General features: G+C 51.6%; 1 protein-coding gene across 1 annotated transcript in view; it reads left to right on the forward strand.

Moving 5' to 3' along the window:
* Positions 1-3062: 3062 nt before the first annotated feature.
* ELP3 (elongator acetyltransferase complex subunit 3) overlaps positions 3063-20138 on the forward strand; it is a 91832-nt gene continuing 74756 nt past the window's right edge. Inside the window, exons 1-7 of the mRNA XM_051812475.1 lie at positions 3063-3142; positions 5468-5567; positions 6361-6499; positions 7161-7231; positions 9442-9505; positions 10961-11029; positions 11898-12052. Coding sequence (XP_051668435.1) covers positions 3115-3142; positions 5468-5567; positions 6361-6499; positions 7161-7231; positions 9442-9505; positions 10961-11029; positions 11898-12052 — 626 coding nt within the window. The 5' untranslated portion in view covers positions 3063-3114. The remainder of the gene's footprint in view (positions 3143-5467; positions 5568-6360; positions 6500-7160; positions 7232-9441; positions 9506-10960; positions 11030-11897; positions 12053-20138) is intronic.

A 20138-nucleotide genomic window follows, 5' to 3' on the forward strand; every position in this document is an offset into this window, starting at 1 on the left:
GTGCCCGACCACCCTCTGGGGGAAGAACCTGTTCCTGAGATCCCCTCGACTGGTCTGGTGATGAAAAGGTCCCTCCTTACACCCAGTTTGAACCTTTCTCCTTGAAACTCTCACCTGTTCCCTCCCACCCTCCCAGCACTGTGCAAACGCAATATCCCTCAGACCCCCCGAAGCCCTTCCCTCTCCTCATCCTCTCCCCTCGAAGACCCTCATCCCCTGCCCTGCTCCCTCCCGGCACCCCCCGCTCCGCTCTCCCTGCGCTCCGCAGGAGCCCGCACATCTCCAGGCGGGATTTTCAGCCTTTTGTCAGGAAAACGCCGCCCGTTTTCCCTCCTCATCTCGATGCTCTGCTACCACCTAGCGCTGACAGGGCAGTGTGGGGGTCCCTCAGGGGGATTCCCAGGATAATCGTGGGCTGTGCCAAGTGGGAAGAAGACTGACGGCAAGATCCCGGGGAAAGCTGGGGTTTGGTGGGGAAAATAGGGTGATCCCACTAGTGGGAACCTGAAACAGATGGATTTTTACCTTCTCCTCTTTTAGTCATCAGCCAGAAGAGCAGCCACAGGGATGTGTCCAGTGCTGTGTCCAGCTCCTCAGGACAGGAGGGACATGGAGCTCCTGGAGCAGCTCCAGTGGAGGGAAACAAAGATGCTGAAGGGATGGAGCATCTCAGTGACCAGGAAAGGCTGAGGGAGCTGGGGCTGTTCAGCCTTGAGAAGAGACACTGAGAGGGGACCCTGTAGGGTCTGCAGGGAGGGGGCAGAGGATGGACCAGGCTCTGCTCGGGGGGCCCAGCAATGGCACAAGAGGAAGGGGCAGGAACTGATGCCCAGGAAGTTCCACCTGAACATGAGGAAGAACTTCTTTGCTGTGCAGTGACCCAGCACTGAACAGAGACCAGAAAGGGTGTGGAGTCTCCTCACTGGGGATATTCCAGACCTGTCTGGACACAGTCCTGTGCCGTGTGCTCTGGAAAGACCCTGTTTGAGCAAAGAGTGGGGACCAGATGACCCACTCTGGTCCCTTCCAACCTGAACCATTGTGTTATTCTGGGATACTGAGATTCTGTGGTTCTGTCATTCCGTGATTTCCTAACTCTGTGAGTGTGTGATCTTTGGATTCTGCGAGTGTGATTCCATGAGTATGTGAGCCTGTGATTCTGTGATTCTGTGAGTCTGTAATGCTGTGATTCCATGATTCTGTGAGCCCATGAGTCTGTGATTCCATGATTCTGTGAATTGCTGACTCTCTGACTCTGAGATTCTGCCATTCTGTGATGTTGCAATTCCACGATTCTGTGATTTTGTGATTGTGACTTTGTGACCCCGTGTTTCCATGACAATGATTCTGTGATTCCATGATTCTGAGATTCTATAATTCTGGGATTCTGAGGTACTGTAATTCTGAGATTCTGTGACTGTGATTCTGTGACTGATGCTGTGAGTCTGTGATTTTGTGAGTCTATGATTCCATGACTCTGATTCCACGAGTCTGTCATTCTGTCATGTTGTGATTCCATGGTTCTGTAATTTTGTGACTGTAGTTTTGTGACTCTGTGATTCTGTGACTGATTTCTTGACTCTGTGACTTTGAGATTCGTGAGTCTCTGAGTCTGTGAGTCTATGATTCAGTAATTGTGGTATCCCGAGATTCTATAATTCCATGACTCTCAGATTCTGTAATTCTGTGATTCTGTTATTTTGTGAGTCTGTGATTCTGAGAGTCCATGACTGTGATTTTGTGTCTGTCATTCCATGACTGTGTGATTCTGCAATTCCATGACTCTGTGATTCCATGACTGTCATTCTGAGGGTATGTGCTTCTGTGATTTTTTTATTCTGTGATTTTGTTATTCTGTGACTGTGATTCCAGGATTCTATGACTGGTTCTCTGGTTCTGTGATTCTGAGCCTATGATTCTGTAATTCTGTGACTCTGTGATTCCCCGACTCCGTGACTTGACCGCCGGTGCCGCAGCCCCGACAAACACCATCAAACCCTGACCATTTCACCGAGGGGACACTGAACATGGGGCACAGCGATGAGGGGCGGCCAGGGGGCACCCCGGGGACCCCCAACCACCCCCGTGTCCCCACCAGGACCGGCGGCCCCTCATGGGCCCCCCAATTCCCCTCACGGGCCCCCCCCCTCTCCTCATGGCCCCCCATTTCCCCCTCACGGACCCCTTCATCCCCCTCAAGGGCCCCCCCGATCCCCTCACGCCCCCCATTGCCCTCACGGCCCCCCATTCTCCTCATGCCCCCCATTCCCCTCACGCCCCTCATTCCCCTCACGGCCCCCCATTCTCCTCATGGCCCCCCATTTCCCCCACACCCTCCATTCCCCCTCACTGCCCCCCATTCCCCTCACGGCCTCCCATTCTCCTCATGCCCCCCATTCCCCTCATGCCCCCCATTCCCCTCACGGCCCCCATTCCCCTCACGGCCCCCCCCATTTTCCTCATGGCCCCCCATTCCCCTCACGGCCCTCCCATTCCCCCTCACTGCCCCCCATTCCCCTCGGCCTCCCATTCTCCTCATGCCCCCCATTCCCCTCATGCTCCCCCCGTCTCCCTCACGTCTCCCATTCCCTTCACGGCCCCCCCCCATCCCCCTCACTGTCACCCCCCCCGATCCCCTCACGGGTCCCCCTCATTCCCCTCACGGGCCCCCCCTGATCCCCTCACGCCCCCTATTCCCCTCACGCCCCACTCCCGTCCCCCTCACGCCCCCATTCCCCTCACGCCCCCCATTCCCCTCACGCCCCCCATTCCCCTCACGGCCCCCCTCAGTCCCCCTCCCGCCCCCTATTCCCCTCACGCCCCACCCCCGTCCCCCTCACGCCCCCATTCCCCTCACGCCCCCCATTCTCCTCACGCCCCCCATTCCCCTCACGTCCCCCCTCAGTCCCCTCACGGCCCCCCTCAGTCCCCCTCACGCCCCCCATTCCCCTCACGGCCCGTCCCCCTCACGCCCTCCCTTCCCCTCACGGCCCCCCCCGGCGGTCAATGCCGGGACTGCGACACTCCCGCCCCCCTTCACGGCGCTTTCGCGACGGGCGCGCGCGGTGTCGCTTTACGGCCGCGGCGCCGGGAGAGGCCGCGGGACCCGCCGGGATGAAACAGAAACGGAAAAGTGGGAAAGGTACGGGAGGGGCTGGAGCGGGGCTGCGGAGGGGAATGGAGCGCCCGGGGGAGCTGGTGGGGGGGGCCTCAACCTGGAGAAAAGGAGGCTCAGGGGGGACCTTCTGGCCCTCCGCAACTCCCTGACAGGAGAGGGGAGCCAGAGGGGGATCGGGCTCTGCTCCCAGGGAACAAGGGACAGGAGGAGAGGGAACGGCCTCCAGCTGTGCCAGGAGATGTTTATATTGGGTACTGGAAGCAATTCTTTCATGGAAAGGGCTGTCCAGCTCTGGCACAGCTGCCCAGGGCAGTGGAGGAGTCCCCATCCCTGGAGGGGTTTAAAATCCCTGTGGCTGTGGCACTTAGGGACGTGAGTGGCCTTGGCAGTGTTGGGGAATGGTTGGAGTTGATGATCTTACAGATCTTTCCCAGCCTTAACGATTCCACAATTCCCTCTGTGTATGCAGTGGGATCACGAGGAGAGCCCTGCTCTGCCCCTCCGTGTTGTTTTGGGAGGGGGGAGTGAAGGGCCAGCCCCGAGGGTTGGGTGGTTGTGCCCCTGCCAGGGGCTCCTCTGACGGGTCTGGTGTGTCTGTTCTGCTGTCCCAGCACGGGCTGGTTCGGGCAGAGCTGCACCAGGGGAAATAAATGCACCTTGTTGGTCATAGGAAGTGTTCCTGTCGCGCTCTCTGTGAGGGTGGGGAAACCTGAGAGCCCCTTCCAGGGCCTGAAGGGGCTCCAGGAGAGCTGGAGAGGGACTTGGGACAAGACCTGGAGGGACAGGACACAGGGAATGGTTTCCCACTGCCAGAGGGCAGGGAGAGATGGGAGATTGGGAAGGAATTGCTGGCTGGGAGGGTGGGGAGGGGCCGGAAAGGAATTCCCAGAGACTCTGTGGCTGCCCCTGGATCCCTGGGAATGTCCAAGGCCAGGTTGGATTCCCTTGGAGCAACCTGGGCTAGTGGGAGGTGTCCCTGCCCATGTCAGGGAGTGGAATAAGATGGGGTTTATGGTCCCTTCCCACCCAAACCAGTCTGGGATCCTGTGATTCCATGGAGCTGGGATGGTTCCAGGCTGGGGTTCTCAGCAGACTATCCCTGTGGAATGTGGCTCCAGAGGGTCAAAGGAAAACACTGAGCTCCAGGGAGACCTTGGAGCCCCTTCCAGAGCCTAAAGAGGCTCCAGGAGAGCTGGAGAGAGACTTGGGACAAGGGCTGAAGAGACAGACCACAGGGAATGGCTTTGCACTGGCAGAGGGCAGGGAGAGATGGGAGGCTGAGAAGGAAATTGTTGGCTGGGAGAGTGGTGAGGGTCTGGTCTGGAATTCCCAGAGAAGCTGTGGCTGCCCCTCGATCCCTGGAAGTTTCTAAGGCCTGGTTGGAGCAACCTGGGCTAGTGGAAGGTGTCCCTGCCCATGGAACTGGATGAGTTTTAAGGTCCTTTCCAACTCAAACTATCCTGTGATTCCATGATTCTCCAAACACCTTCTCTTCCCTGACACATGCACTGGGAACAATTGTCTTTAACTTCCAGTGGCTCCGTTTCTGGGTTGTTTTGCAGTTGCTCTGAGATAAAAAGGTGCAGTTTGTCCTGCAAGTAAAAGACAGGCAGTGGGACGGGGTGGTGACTGTCGCTTGCTCTGGGAATGCTGCACATGAGGAGTGATGAGCAGTGACAGCAGTTCCTCTGCATCCCAGAAACCCCCCGTGTCCTGGGCTCATCCCACACCAGGGGAGGGGGGATTCTGCCTCTCTACCCCCTCAGGTGAGGCCCCACCTGCAGAGTTCCCTCCAACTGGGGAACAACAGCAGAGGGACGTGGAGCTGCTGGAGTGAGTCCAGAGGAGGCCCCGGAGATGCTCCAAGGACTGGAGCCCCTCTGCTCTGGAGCCAGGCTGGGAGAGCTGGGGGGTTCACCTGGAGAAGAGAAGGATCCCAGGAGACCTTGGAGCCCCTTCCAGAGCCTAAAGGGGCTCCAGGAGAGCTGGAGAGGGACTTGGGACAAGGGCTGGAGGGACAGGACACAGGGAATGGCTTCCCACTGCCAGAGGGCAGGGAGAGATGGGAGATTGGGAAGGAATTCCTGGCTGGGAGAGTGGTGAGGGTCTGGGCTGGAATTCCCAGAGACTCTGTGGCTGCCCCTGGATCCCTGGAAATGTCCAAGGCCAGGTTGGATCAAGCTGGGATAGCGGGAGGTGTCAGGTTTGGAAGTGGATGAGCTTCAATGCCCCTTCCCACCCAAACCATTCCACAACTCCATGGAATACCTTGCAGGGCATCTGCCCCTGGTTGTCCCCAGCGTTCCCCAGCCCTGAGTGTCCCTGTTTGTCGCTCTGTTCCCGTTCCAGGGGGGCTCAGCCAGGCCGAGCTGATGATGATGACGATCGCCGACGTCATCCAGCAGCTCATCGAGGCCCACGAGCAGGGAAAAGAGGTGGATCTCAACAAGTAAGTCCCTCAGGGATGGCACTGAGGGGGATCTGTGAGGAATGAACGTGTCCTGTGCACTCTGTGACGTCCAGGTTTCATTTTGACATCCTGCTGCCATTTCTCTTGCCGTTATCTGGTGATAAAGGCACCGAGATGAGTAAATTCTGTGGTGATTTACTCCTTCGTGGGCAATTCTGAGAGTACAAAATGGATGTAAAACTCCAAGGATTTGCCATTGCCTTTTTATCTTTCCTCTTGGGTTCATCCTTCAATAGCCCCAAACTCAATTCCAACAGGGAATGGAAAGATCAGTATAGGAATATTGTTAAATCAGAATTTTTTTAACATTATGTTGTGCATGAAGTTGTTCACAGCAAGTTCTTTATTTCTTTACATATGTGTTGTAGCAAAACCTGAATTTGGCTCATTTTCTGCTTCACTGACACGATATAATTCCAAACTTTTTGCTGGTGCTGGAAAAGCCCGAATTGACTTGGAGATGAGCTCAGCCACAGGCTGTGTGTGTTAATCACACGGAAGGCATGAACTAAATCACTGAAAACAGGCAAGGCAGAGCCTGTTGGCAGCTTTCACAATGGTTTGGTAAAACCACCTTTAGAAAAATACCTAGAAACTCAAATTATTGACAGTTGTCACTTACCAGCTCTGTTTGGAGTTTGTTTTCCGTACCTCAATCCCCAGAGCAGCTGTTTGATTTTTAAAAGGCAGGCTGGGAGAGCCCACCTGGAGCATGGTGGGGCTGATGGAAACCAGGAGTTCTTTGGCTGATTTGAGGTGTCTCTGCCCTCAGGCTGAAGACCAGGACGTCGGCCAAGTACGGGCTGTCGGCGCAGCCGCGCCTGGTCGAGATCATCGCCGCCGTCCCGCCCCAGTACCGCAGGGTCCTCGTGCCCAAACTGAAGGCCAAGCCCATCAGAACTGCCAGTGGGGTAAGCAGGGCCACCATCCCTCCTCCCACTGCTGCCCTGCCTTCCTCTCACCCCCAAATTCCGTTTGATTGCCACCAAAGACCGGGATATGGAACAGCCAGGAGGTTTAATCCGCGTGGTGGCCTCTTCTGTGGTGTTGTGCCCAGAGGGATTTTGCTTTCAGAACATCTGGGAGGAAGTTTCTTCCTTGGAAAGTTGCCCAAGGAAGTTGTGGGCAGCCCATCCCTGGAAGTATCCAAGGCCAAGGTTGGACAGGGCTTGGAGCAACTTGGGATTAGTGGAAGGTGTCGAGGTTGGAACTGGACGAGCTTTAAGGTCCTTCCAACTCAAACCATCCCGAGATTCCCTGAGGAAAAAGAGGTGTTTCCACATTATTAAAGAGGTGTTTCCACATTATTGTGCATCTTTTCAGCAGGGCAATTAATCCAAGTCAGTGAATATCCAAGTCAGGTGAAAATATTCAAGTAATGGGATTCCTACTCCTTGGTATTTTCCTTTTCTCCTTCAGGGGTTAACTCCCAGATATTTTAGGTGGCAGACCGAGCGCAGAACATCTTAAAATAGCCTGGCAGATGCACATGTACACAAAGCCTTCCCAGATGCACTTTATTTTAGTGCCTTCAGGAGCAATGACTGCCGTTTCTCCGCTCTGATTTCGCAGATCGCGGTGGTGGCTGTGATGTGCAAACCACACCGGTGCCCACACATCAACTTCACGGGCAACATCTGCGTGTGAGTACCAGAGCAGAGGGGTGTGCCCTGTGCTGGCACTGCTGGGGCACCTCCAGGGCTGGGGGCAGCTCTGGGACACTCCCAACAAGGGACACATGGAGGGGCTGGAAGGGAAGGGAACGGAGCTGGGGAAGGGGCTGGAGCAGCAGGAGAGGCTGAGGGAGCTGGAGGGGCTCAGCCTGGAGAAAAGAGGGATCAGGAGGGACCTTTTCCCTCCCCACAACTCCCTGACAGGAGGGGGGAGCCAAGGGTGGTCAGGCTCTGCTCCCGGGGAACAAGGGACAGGAGGAGAGGGAACAGCCTTCAGCTGGGCCAGGGGAGGCTCAGGTTGGATATTGGGAACAATTCCCACATGGAAAGGGTTGTCAGGCACTGTCACAGCTGCCCAGGGCAGTGGTGGGGTCCCATCCCTGGAGGGGTTTAAAATCCATATAGCTGTGACCCTTGGGAACATGGCTCAGGGGTGGCCTTGGCAGTGCTGGGGGAACAGTTGGGACTCCATGATCTTGGAGTCCTTTTCCCACCTTAACCATTCTATGATTCCATGACCCAAGAGGACAGTTTTCCAGTATTTCTGTCTAAATCCAGCATTTCAGGAGCCTTCTTTTGGGGACGAGCTTCCTTTCTGCACAGCTGCCAACCTGCAGGTTGCTGATTCCTGCACATCACACTAAAAAAAAAAATCTGCTCATTTTCAGCTTTTCTTCAAGGAACAAACCTTTTTCATGGGCCAAACCCAACACACCACGTTATATTTACAGTCTCACGAGTACAGTGACCAGGAGAATGTATTAATTAATTAATATAAATAAGTTGCTTCACTGATTTAGGGCATGCAGGGGTGGTTGTCTGTGTCTCTGGAGCAGTTGGGATTCCCTGGCTGCTCTTTTACCTTTCCTACTGGAATTGGTGCAGGAGCAGTTACCAACCCTCCTGTCTGAGATCATCCTTGAGCACTCAGAATGCTGTGTTTGTTAAATATCACTTTCCTAAGCTCAGAAAACAAATGTAGGTGAGCTTCCTCACCATCAAGATGTTTAAATTCTATAAATTCCTGGTGAATTAGGTTGTGTAACGGAGTGATGTCTCTATTTTACATCTTTCCACCCCAAAGAAAAAGTCATATTTTTCCATCAAACAAGGTTATGTTCTTCATGGAAGGGTGGAAAATACTGGAATTGTTAATGATTGTAAAATTAGAGAGTTTTTTGGCAAAGAATTGCATGGCTGCTCCCTAAAATAATGCCACGCTCCAGAATCCCTCTAATTAGGGGAGAGTTTTTTTACAGCACATTTTGCTTTTGGAAAGTCTCACCAGGTTGTTTGAGGTGGGTGTAGCCATTTGACAGGTCTGAACTGGTTTTTGACATCCCATTCCCATTAAAATTGGATGGAACAGCTGTTTTGCACTGTGCACTTGGTGTTTGTAAACATGGAAAGGCTCAGTTCCCCTCAGCATTCCTGGATATCATGGAATCCCAGAATGGTTTGGGTGGGAAGGGACTGTAAAGCTCATCCAGTTCCAACTCTGACACCTCCCACTATCCCAGGTTGCTCCAAGGGAATCCAACCTGGCCTTGGACACTCCCAGGGATCCAGGGGCAGCCACAGCTTCTCTGGGAATTCCAGCCCAGCCCCTCCCCACCCTCCCAGCCAGGAATCCCTTCCCAATCTCCCATCTCTCCCTGCCCTCTGGCAGTGGGAAGCCATTCCCTGTATCCTGTCCCTCCAGCCCTTGTCCCAAGTCCCTCTCCAGCTCTCCTGGAGCCTCTTTAGGCTCTGGAATTGGCTCTGAGGTCTCTGGCTCTAAACCCAGCCTGGAGCCATCCCAACCTGGAGCATCCTCCAACTCCATGGAATTGCAGGATCCCAGAAAGGTTTGCGTGGGAAGGGACCATAAAGCTCATCCAGTTCCATGGGCAGGGACACCTCCCACCAGCCCAGGTTGCTCCAACCTGGCCTTGGACACTTCCAGGGATCCAGGGGCAGCCACAGCTTCTCTGGGAATTCCAGCCCAGCCCCTCCCCACCCTCCCAGGCAGGAATCCCTTCCCAATCTCCCATGTAACCCTACCCTCTGGCACTGGGAAGCCATTCCCTGTGTCCTGTTCCTCCATCCCTTGTCCCAAGTCCCTTTCCAGCTCTCCTGGAGGTTCTCTCATTGGAATTGTTTGAGTTTGATCCCTTTTTTCTCTCCTTTCCCTTTGGCAGATACTGCCCAGGTGGACCTGACTCGGATTTTGAATATTCCACACAGTCTTACACTGGATATGAGGTACTGCTTTGGTCTGCTGGAAGGCATTCCCAACATTCCCAACACTCCATAAACATGGCTTGGGGTTAGGCTGCTCTTTATTCCTACAAACACACCCACAGTTGCAAGGATAAAAACCAAAACCAGCCTTTATAAACCTCGAGATCTAAAGCAGCTCAGCTCTAGGAGTGGAAATTCTGCTCAATCCCTGTAAATAATGAGTAAAATGAGTAAAAATGGTGCCTTCACGTGAGACCATTTTAACATGAAGCATCAAACACTTCCACAGGGATGTGGACAGGTTCTGGGATGTCTCTTCTCAAAGATGACCAAGGCACAGCCCTGAGCTCCCAGTCCTAACTGGGATTACTTTCAGTCCTGCCCAACCTGTGGGATTGAATTAAAAAAAGTACAAATTTTGGGGAAAAAAGCCCTTTTTTTAGCTGTTGATGCCTCTGAAATTACATTTGTTCCCTTTTTGTCTCTCTGTCTGCACTGATATCCCACTAAATATATATATATATTTCCAAAATAATGCCCTCCTGTTGTCTGGAGGAAGTTTAACAGCAGCTGATCCTGTGGCTAAATTATTGTGGCTGCTTTTAACAATAAAAAGCTGTAGCAGGGAAGTAAAGCAGCCCAAATGGGATAAAATACAAACTGGATTAATTTGATAAACACTGATGCAGCATCCTTTTAGGAGGGATTTTGTTATTATCCACTTCTCAGGGACTGGAAACTTGTCCCATTAAGCAGCAAAATCCTGGGAATGTGTAACTGCTTTATAATTCATGGGGATTTTTTTTGGCTGTGGTATTAATTTCTTTAATCATTTTTTTAGTAAAACCAGCATGTGGGAGTTGTGCATGATTAAGAGTCCTCATCCCTTAGAGCTTTGAATAGACAGATAGGAAATCCCAGGAAAATCCAGGATACACAAGGTCCTTGAGTACCTTCTTGGGGTATTATTAATAGGCTTCCATCAGCTAGTAATTGAAAAAGTAACTTATTGGGGATTTTAATTGAAGGAATGTGTTTAATTTGAAGAATATTCAAGTCCAGACTGAGCTCTGGAGGGTGTTGCTTGAGTGAGTTGTGCAAGTGAGAAGGTAATAAAAGGAACAGAGGGGGAAAAAGTGCCTCACAAAACACTTTGTGGTTTTTGTCATACTTTTGAGAGTCACTACAGAGATTCTTTAGCTGTTGTAGTGCACTAAAAATTGAAAAAATGATGATCATTTTAGGTCTCGTTGCCATTCAGGACAAAAATGTGTTTTGTTGGATTTGTTTTTATTCAAATACAAGGAGCCAAATTCGTATTTCCAGTCGGGTGGGCTCTGTGTGAGTTTGAAGGTCAGTTAGGATTTGAAGGCTGGAGCATCTGTTTCAATGCTAAAAAATTGTCTTTTTGGTCTTTTTCACTGCTTTAAAAAAAAAAAAAAAAGTTCACAAAGTGCATCTCCTTGTGTTTTCCAGCCCACATCCATGAGGGCCATCCGGGCTCGCTACGATCCCTATCTCCAGACACGGCACAGAGTGGAACAGGTACATTTTTTTTTTGGAATGGGAAGGGAAAATCCCTTGTGGTTGTGATGAAAATAATGACTTTTATTTGATTGATTGCCTGGAAGAAGGGCTGTGTGGTCAGCAGCTCTGAGTTGTAATTCTGCCTGATCTCTGTGGAAAAATTCATTTTAGACCTTTTAATTGTCCAACTGTCGCTTCCATCAGGTAAATAATGAGTTTTGAACCTCTTATAAGATCTTGTACAACACCTGATTAGTAGGATCCTGCTGATCCTATTCCAGCAAAATTCTGCTGAACCTCTCTGGCAGTTCCTAGTTCTTGGGAATTACCTTAGGAATTTAGTACTCAAATAGTGGCCTTCCTACCAAAATTAATTTATTTGAGTCTTCTCTGGAGAATCAGAAGATCTGAAGAGTTTCCCAGTCCTGTTCTGGTTTTCTGTTCACCCCCTAAGGATTGGAAAAATCTCCATGGGTTCACTGGGGTCCTTTTCTCTCTCAACTTTATAAGGAGAGTTGGTTCTGCAGGGATTGAGACAAATCCAAGGATTTTTTTTTTTTTTTCCCTTCTGACCGTGTCTAAACTGGTTTCAAACTGGGACCAGTTTAACTCCACCAGCTCAAATCATTCTGCTTTGCCAGGAAAATCCCCTGCACTGGGCTCGATATCTGCGCTGTCTTCTTGCAGCAGAAAAATGACTTTTGAGGGTTGTTTATTTTTTTAGAAGGTTTACAAGAAATCTAGACAGAAATATCAGTGGTTTGTCATCCATAAAAGACACAACAGCTCAAGAAGGAAAAAACGCAGCGTAAGAAAATCGGGGCTCAATTGCTGCCTTTTATACAAACAAAACAGCAGTTTTTCCATGATACCTTTAATTTTCCAGCTGAAGCAGTTGGGCCACAGCGTGGATAAAGTGGAGTTTATTGTGATGGGTGGAACCTTCATGGCTTTGCCTGAGGAATACAGGGATTATTTCATCAGAAACCTGCACGACGCCCTGTCGGGTCACACTTCCAACAACGTGGCGGAGGCTGTCAGGTAAGAACCTGGCTTTTCCTTCAGGGAATTGTTTTGAGAGCAGAAAACACTGAAGAGGATTTTATTTTTTTTTTAAGGGAATGTTTATCCAAATATGATTTCAGGCCCAGAATATTTATAGCCCTGCAGAAGACAGACCCCCCCCCCCCCTCCCCGGTGTATCTACCCCCTCACGTGGGAATCACTAAACTCCTCCGAATTCCTTGGCATTCCTGGTGGGCTCGTGCCTTTTCTGCCTCATCACCTTGCTGGGGAGCTGTGACGAATGCCATTGCCATGGGATTTATTTCCTGGAGCTGGGAAAGGGGAGCTGCTCCTGCCTTTTTGAGGGAGGCCAGACGTCAGCTCCCGTAAGGAATGACTCACCCCGGAGAGCGTCAGCGCTCCCGGCTCCGAGCCCCTTGCAGTCTCAAATGCAGCATTTTGGAGTGACAGGGAGGTGCTCTTCCCGTTTTACAGCCGCTGAGAAACTGAAACTCAGAGGCTGCTTTGTTTGTGTGCATCCCCGTCCTGAAATACAGAACTTTTCAGTGCATTTCTGAGGAGAAAAAGTAGGGATTTGGTGGTTTGGAGCTGTTAAATCTCGGGGAGAATCCCCCACTTTGCTGCCTTGTTGTTGTTCAGTGCAGTGGGTTTTCCTTGATACGTTATCCACAAGAAAAAAAAAGTGATTTTAGAACTGAGCAGGACCAGTCTTTCATGTCTGCCTTTGTGTTTTAAAGCTGTAACATAATTCGGTTTTCCTCTGGAGGGCAGCAAACGCTTCTGCTGGTTCCCTTTCGGTTTTTTTTTTTTCCTCTCGTCTCTCAAAAGACCAAACAAAAAAGTGCTCTGTTGCTCTTCCCGAGTGGATTTGACCAAGATAAAACAACAAGTTGGGAAAAGAATTGCTTTTCCTTTGCTCTGGTGCCCTGGCTGTGAGCACTGAAGGACACACACAGGGAGGAGGGACGTGGTGGCTGCAGGTCATCTGCCCGAATTAACGCCGTGATTCAGGAGCTGGTTAGTCCATATTTTATCTTTTTTTTTTTTTCCCTGCTGCAGGTGTCCAGCTAATTTTCTCGGGCCTAAAATAAATTTTTCGAGCAGCCTGGCCTTTGCTCTGCACATTAATAAGGGGACTGTTTACGCCACAGACCGTGTGACCGGGGAGTTTGAAGTGCTGCAAACCCAAAGTGACTCTGAAGTCAGAGCACACGGGAGTGTGACAAAACCTGCCCTGACAACGTGTGGGCTCTCGCAGCAGATAAATAAAGGCTTATATTTTTAACATAAAGCTCAACTTTAAATGCTCAGTAAATGGAATTATGTGGGAGTTACTCAAGTTACACTTCCCAGATATTCCAGGGGCGAGAAAATGGGCTTCAAATGAATCAGCCCTTCTTGAGTTTAGCTCTTTTACTGTGTCGCTGCAGCATTGTTTTGAGGTTGTCAGTGACACTTGAAATAAGCAGTCAGGGTTGGATTTATTTCTCTCTCTATGTGTGAGGATTCATCTCCCTCACTCCTTCCATCAGCAGAGACCGTGAGGGATGAGGGAGAGGGACAGGATTTTACAGGTTTTATGTCGTGCATTCTGCAGCAGTCTGGGATCTGGGCTCTCTCACCCCTTAGTTTTGATGGGATTCTGGGAGCCTGGACATTTTTCAACCTCGTGCAAATCCTTATTTAACTTTAGATGTTGTGACAGAACCCTGGAATCCCAGAATGGTTTGGGTTCGAAGGGAACTTGAAGCTCATCTCGTTCCAGGGGCAGGGACACCTCCCGCTATCCCAGGCTGCTTAGAGCTCAAATCCACCTAACTCTGACGACAGTTTTTGCCTTTTTGTCCATTATTTTTTCCCCTTTTGGCCAGTAATTTCTTTTCTTTGTGCTAAACTCGGGCTCTGCTCCGTGTCCAAGGCTGTCTTTCCGGTGACAGCGACACACTGACCTGCAGGGTCTGAACTGAGCAGCTCTGAAGGGCCTCATCAATCTGACATCCTCCTCTTGACGTAATTCTCAATTTTCTTCTTATAATACTTTGTCTTGGTCAGCCCACTGTGGCTTCTGGTCCCAGTTAATCTGATAAAAAGGATGTGATTCCGTGCGCTTCCAACCAGAGCCGGTCGTGGAGGTCGATCCTGTTCCTCACCAGGAACGGGCACTGCGAGTCTGGATAAAGAAATAAATCCTCAGACTGTGGTGGCCCTTGGACTCCAGCTGATATTCTGAGTTGTCCTCAGTCTTTCTTGCAGATAAATACATGAGTTCACCAACAAAAAGTGGGATTTTTGAAAGGATAATCGGGGAAAATTCGAGGCTTTCGTAGAGACTGTCGTGAGTGAAGGAAGGAAATGAATTCCCTGAGAAAGTGCTGCTGGTCTTTAATATTTCTGCAGCACCTCCCTCTTGGGGTAATAAACATTTAAGAGTATTCAGACAGAAGTCTTTGCTTGGGGTGCTTTGCTTTGCCTGAGAAATAAGTTGGCCAAGGAACGAGTGAAGAATCGCGGAGCCGGAGGGGATCTTTGTTTTGGTTTGCAACATGACTGAGAAGTTTTAATTTTCCTCAGCCGAGAGCACCACTTAGGAGATTTCTGGGCCCTTCTGGATGCCTGTCAAGCCAGGTTGTGGACTTGCTGATAAGCTTCCCTTCTTCTTCAGGAGGAGCTTTGCAATTACCACTAAAGAATCACCGTGAGACACCTTTTTTGCCCCCCCCCCCCTCCTGCACGCCGGAGAAATCCATCTTTCTCTGGGAGCTGCTCCCATCAGGCTTGATTGCAGCTGCCTGGGCTGGGAACAATCAGGCAGGAAGGTGTAAAAAGGCACCTGGGAAAGGGAATTTGCTGCTCCCCAGCAGTTCGCTCCTCTCACCTGACCCATGAGTCACCGGAGGCGCCGGGCACACCGAGCTACCGCCGTGACTCACGCTCGGCTCCCGGGGCTGAGCACCTGCCAGAGCCCAGAGCTGACTGGGAATGAGGGAATGAGCCCCAAGGAGAGCTTGGATGTGCTGGGGAAGGCGGGTGGCAGAAAGGTCCCTCCAGGACGTGTGTCCCTGCAGCTCCTCGGGCTGCGACGTCGAGCCTTTGGTGGAGATCTTTGGAGCCAGGCTGGGAGAGCTGGGGGGGTTCACCTGGAGAGGTGGAGGATCCAGGGAGACTTTGGAACCCCTTCCAGTGCCTAAAGGGGCTCCAGGAGAGCTGGAGAGGGACTTGGGACAAGGGCTGGAGGGACAGGACACAGGGAATGGCTTCAAACTGAAATAAAGTAGGTTTAAATTAGAGATTAGATGGCTGGGAGAGTGGGGAGGCCCTGGCACAGCTTTCCCAGAGAAGCTGTGGCTGCCCCTGGATCCCTGGAAGTGTCCAAGGCCAGGTTGGACAGGACTTGGAGCCACCTGGAATAGTGAAAGGTGTCCCTGCCCACAGCAGGGGTTGGAACAGGATGAGCTTTAAGGTCCCTTCCCACTCAAACCATTCCATGGTTTCTGTGATTTCAGTCCTTAAAAATGCATCTAAATTATTTTTGATTTTTTACCGGTCTGATGAGTTGTCTGATGTTTGATTAAGTTGGATGTGGCAAAGTAAGAAGATAACGTTGTTGGAACCTCCTGTTGTGCAATTCCAGTCTCTTCCATGCCTGATATTCCTGTGCCCAATATTCAGTGCACAGCAGATTGTTTCCCTAAAAATTCCCTAATCCAAAACTGGGTGGGCTTTCCATCCACCCAAACCTTTCCTGATGGGGAGGGAAGTTTCCTTTAGATCCCCCAAAAACCATCTTGATTTTTTTGGGAAGCGGGGAGATCCAGCTACTTCAGAGCTCTGCTGGAAGAGAAGACACAGCACTTATAAATCCTGGGTTACTGTGTGCCCAGTTTAGGACCTCTTGGCCCCTGGAGGAACAAAACCAAACCCTGAGCACTGGCAGTTCCAGCAGGGCTTGGTTTGGGATGTGGAGCTCCTGAGGCCTTTTGAAACCTAGCTGGGAATCACTTTTCTTCAACTGTTGGAATTTGCCCAGATAAGGTTTGAGGTCTTTTATGGAGGTTTCTGCAGGGGAAAATTATGGGTTTTTTTACAGCTGGTGCTGTAATTTAACCAAGATTTAGCCTGTTGTCTCAACTTTTAGGACACAAACCCTCAGTGAAGTTATGTGGGGTCACAAGTGAGCACCTTGTGCCTTTCCCTGGCTCCCTGCCTGCATTTCAGACACGTGTGACAAGGAAATCTCCAGGAAAGGGGTCACAGTGAACCTGTTTTACCCCGTGGTTAGTCCAGGCAAGGAAGATGCTGTGCCCTGAATCCAGGGGCTCCGTTGACACGTGGCTGCTCGTTCCACTGATGTCCCTTAATTGTGTTTTCTGAGGACTGGTTGTGACTCCAGCAAAAATAACCCAGGTTTGACTCAGCCTCTGCAGTGAGTCACTGCTGGGGACACCGGAGAGGGCACTGCTCTCCTCCCATCTGTGCCCAGCTCTGGGCCCTCAGCTCGGGAAGGACATGGAGGGGCTGGAGCAGGGGCAGAGAAAAGCAGCGAGGCTGGGGAAGGGACTGGAGCACAATTCCCGTGAGGAGAGGCTGAGGGAGCTGGGGGGGGGCTCAGCCTGGAGAGGAGGAGGCTCAGGGGAGACCTCATCCCTCTGCACAATTCCCTGCCAGGAGGGGGGAGCCGGGTGGGATCGGGCTCTGCTCCCAGGAACCAGCAGTAGGACAAGAGGGCTCCACCTCCAGCTGTGCCAGGGGAGGGTCAGGTTGGATATCAGGAAGGAATTCTTTCCATGAAGACTGATCAGCCCTTGGAATGGGCTGCCCAGGGAGGGGGTGGAGTCACTTCCCTGGAGGTGTTTAAGGACAGACTGGATGTGGCATCAGTGCCATGGGCTGGGAACCACGGCAGGGTTGGATCCAGGGTTGGGCTCCATGATCTTGGAGCTCTTTTCCAACCCCACTGATTCTGGGATTCTGTGACTCTATGATCCCATGATTCTATGATCCCATGATTCTATGATCCACCTGGACCCTCTGCTTGAGGCCACCCCTTCCAGAGCAGGCAGCCAAACATCCCTGTTTGGCTCCACAGCTCCCCCTGTGCCAGATCAACGGAGTCTGGGCGGGAGAGCGATTTTTGGGAAAGCAAATTCCTTCCCTGCCCGTGGGAAGTTGCCCTGCTGCACGTTGCCAGGGTGTGATGGTCACATCTCACCCCTGGACGTGCCCTAACGAGGAGATGCAGTGACAGGGAGGCTCTTGGAGCCCTTCCAGCTCCAACTTTAATTGGTGGCTTACGCTCCGATTCCAGCGGGAATTTGGGCGGCGCAGGGATGTGGGAGCTCTCTGGTTCCACATCCCCCTCCTGTGTCCACAGCAGGTCCTGGCAAGGAAGGGAGGGAATAGCAGGAGGCAACAACGTATCAAATTGCTGTGGCTGAATCCACGAGAGCTCGTCTGTCAAATCCCTCCGGACATCTGGCTGGGATGAGATTCCTCCGTGCCAGGCAGGAGATAACTGGCTCTTGTTTTAGTGCCAGATCTTTTACAGCAGAGATTCTGCCTCAAATTCCCTTTTGTTCCCAGAAATTTGGAGCCCAGCTTCTGATGGGCTGGAAAAGCAGGTTTCCTTTGTTTCTGGCTTTGGTGCAGGAGCCACGTGGGGAGGGCCTGGCACAGGTTGTGGATCCTCATCCCTGGAACTGTCCAAGGCCAGGTTGGATGGGGCTTGGAGCAACCTGGGATAGTGGGAGGTGTCCCTGCCCATGGCAGGGGTGGAACGGGATGAGCTTTAGGGTCCTTCACCACCCAAACTATTCCGTGATTCCATGATAAAGGACAATCAGGTTAGAATCCATTTAGAGGGATTTTTATGGAAGTCAGGGATGTAAAAGGCAGGAAAGGGGAAGGGAGACCCTTCCCTGAGTCCCAAGATTCCCAGGGAACTCCCTTGTTCCCTAAACTCCTTCATCAAGAGGAGTTGGGTTGGGGATGGATCCAATGTCAGGCTCTGGAGCCAGGCTGGGAGAGCCGGGGGTGTCCAGGCTGGAGAAGAGAAGGATCCAAGAAGCCCTTGGAGCCCCTTCCAGAGCCTAAAGGGGCTCCAGGAGAGTTGGAGAGGGACTGGGGACAAGGGCTGGAGGGACAGGACACAGGGAATGGCTTCCCACTGGCAGAGGGCAGGGAGAGATGGGAGATTGAAAAGGAATTGTTGGCTGGAAGGGTGGTGAGGGTCTGGTCTGGAATTCTCAGAGAAACTTTGGCTGCCCCTGGATCCCTGGGGTGTCCAAGGCCAGCTTGGATTCCCTTGGAGCAACCTGGGATAGTGGGAGGTGTCCCTGCCCATGGCAGGGGTTGGAACTGGATGATCTTTAAGGTCCCTTCCCACCCAAACCATCCCATGTTTACCATTAAAACCTGTTTGTTGCCAAGTGTTTATCCCTAAATGCCTCCAGTACAGATAAGCCTTGGCAGAATTTGAGGAGTTTTAGCCCTTTGCTGCCATCCCATTACTTCTGCTTTGCTGCTTTTTTGCAGAAACCCAACTTTGAACTGCTGTGGCTTCTGTTATTCGGGGAGATATCTCAGTGAAAAGTCATTTCAGCAGATCCCAATCTCCTCATGGTTCATCCTTTTTTTCCTCCTGCAGCTCTGGAATGGGATTTTTTTTTTCCCTCCAGTTATCTGTCCTGTTACTCTTTCCTCCTGCACGTGAAATAATTGAGGTTAACCACAGGCTGGGGAAAGTAGGGATGAGGAAACCATTCCTACACATTTCTGGGCGTTTGATAGCAGTGAGTTCAGGTTTCCCAGGGCAGAGCTGCAACCAAATGTCTTTCCCCCCCCCAGGGATTACAAGGTGTCAGTGTTTATTCCCAGCAGGAGCTGGAGCTCCACTGAATTGAGCAGCATTTATAAATGATCCCAATCCGTGTTTTCTGGCGAGCTGGCGGAAAGGCCGATGGTCCTGGCGGTCATGACATTGTCAAAGCTAAACAAATGAATTTCGCTGCCTCTTTTTCCCCCTGCACATTTTGCAGCAAATTGCTTGCTGACCACCTGCCAAGGGGAATTCTACTCTCCCCTCCGCCGCCGTGCCGGGGTAATTTGGCAGGAATAACAAGTTCTCCGGCGACCTGGGCTGGATCTGAGCCATCAGCCGGGATTGGGAAGCGGACACGTCCAGCAACGTCCCAAATTAAGTGTGCTGTGCATAAAGAAGCTTTCTGGGTTCATTTCCCTGCCATTTATACTGTCCTGTGCATCCCAGGAGTGGTTGCTGGAGAATCCTGATTTTCCAAGCTCAACCCTCAGCGATTTCCTTGAGCTCCGTGAGGGCGCGGCCGATCCTAGACCGACATTCCCATACCCAGGAGAGCCAGTGTGGGATCCACACTCCCCCCTTTTTTATTCCTTCAGCAGAGATTGCTCTGCAGCCCAAATTGAAATGAGCCTGGTGAGAGAGGGAGCTGTGCTTTATGGTTCCCTCAGCTGTGCTGTGCTTGGCTCATTGCTGGTGCGAAGCTCAGCTCCTCTGCCTTTCAGCAGCGCTAAATTAATTCGAAGGAAAACTCATTTTCTGGCGGCGTGGTGGGCGCAACAGGCATGGAAAAGGAGAAAAAAACCCGAAAAGGCAGGTTTGATTTTCGTTCTTTTGTCAGGGAGTGGTTTTCCTGGCGCTTTTGGGAGCGCTGTGCCAGGCAGAGCAGGGGCTGTTTGCCCGTGAAATCCATCTCTGTGGCAGCAGATGTGCCCTGGGAGTCGGTGCCTCCTCGTGGCCCAGCGCTTTGGGAAGCTGGATCCTCAAAAAACTGGCAGAGCTGGGGAGGTGGGGAGTGTTTGTGCAGCCTTGATTTGCCCACCCTCTGCCTGGGCCTTGGGTTCTACAATTACCTCCTTTTTTCCCCCCTTTTTCTCCAAGACCTTTGCCCGGTTCAGCTCCTGAGATGGTTTCTGTGCTGCTCTAAGAATTCTAATTTTAGTGGGAAGGACCTTTGTTCCTTGGATATAAATAACATTCCCCTTTCCTCTGGCACATCTGAGGTGAGGTGTGGGTTCAGCTTGTGGGTTAAGAGGGCTCAGCTCTGATGTGCCGGTGCGAGCTGAG

The sequence above is a fragment of the Manacus candei genome, unplaced genomic scaffold (genome assembly GCF_025592945.1).
Source record: "Manacus candei isolate 608988 ecotype Guabito, Panama unplaced genomic scaffold, ASM2559294v1 h1tg000007l, whole genome shotgun sequence".
Classification (NCBI taxonomy): Eukaryota; Metazoa; Chordata; class Aves; order Passeriformes; family Pipridae; genus Manacus; species Manacus candei.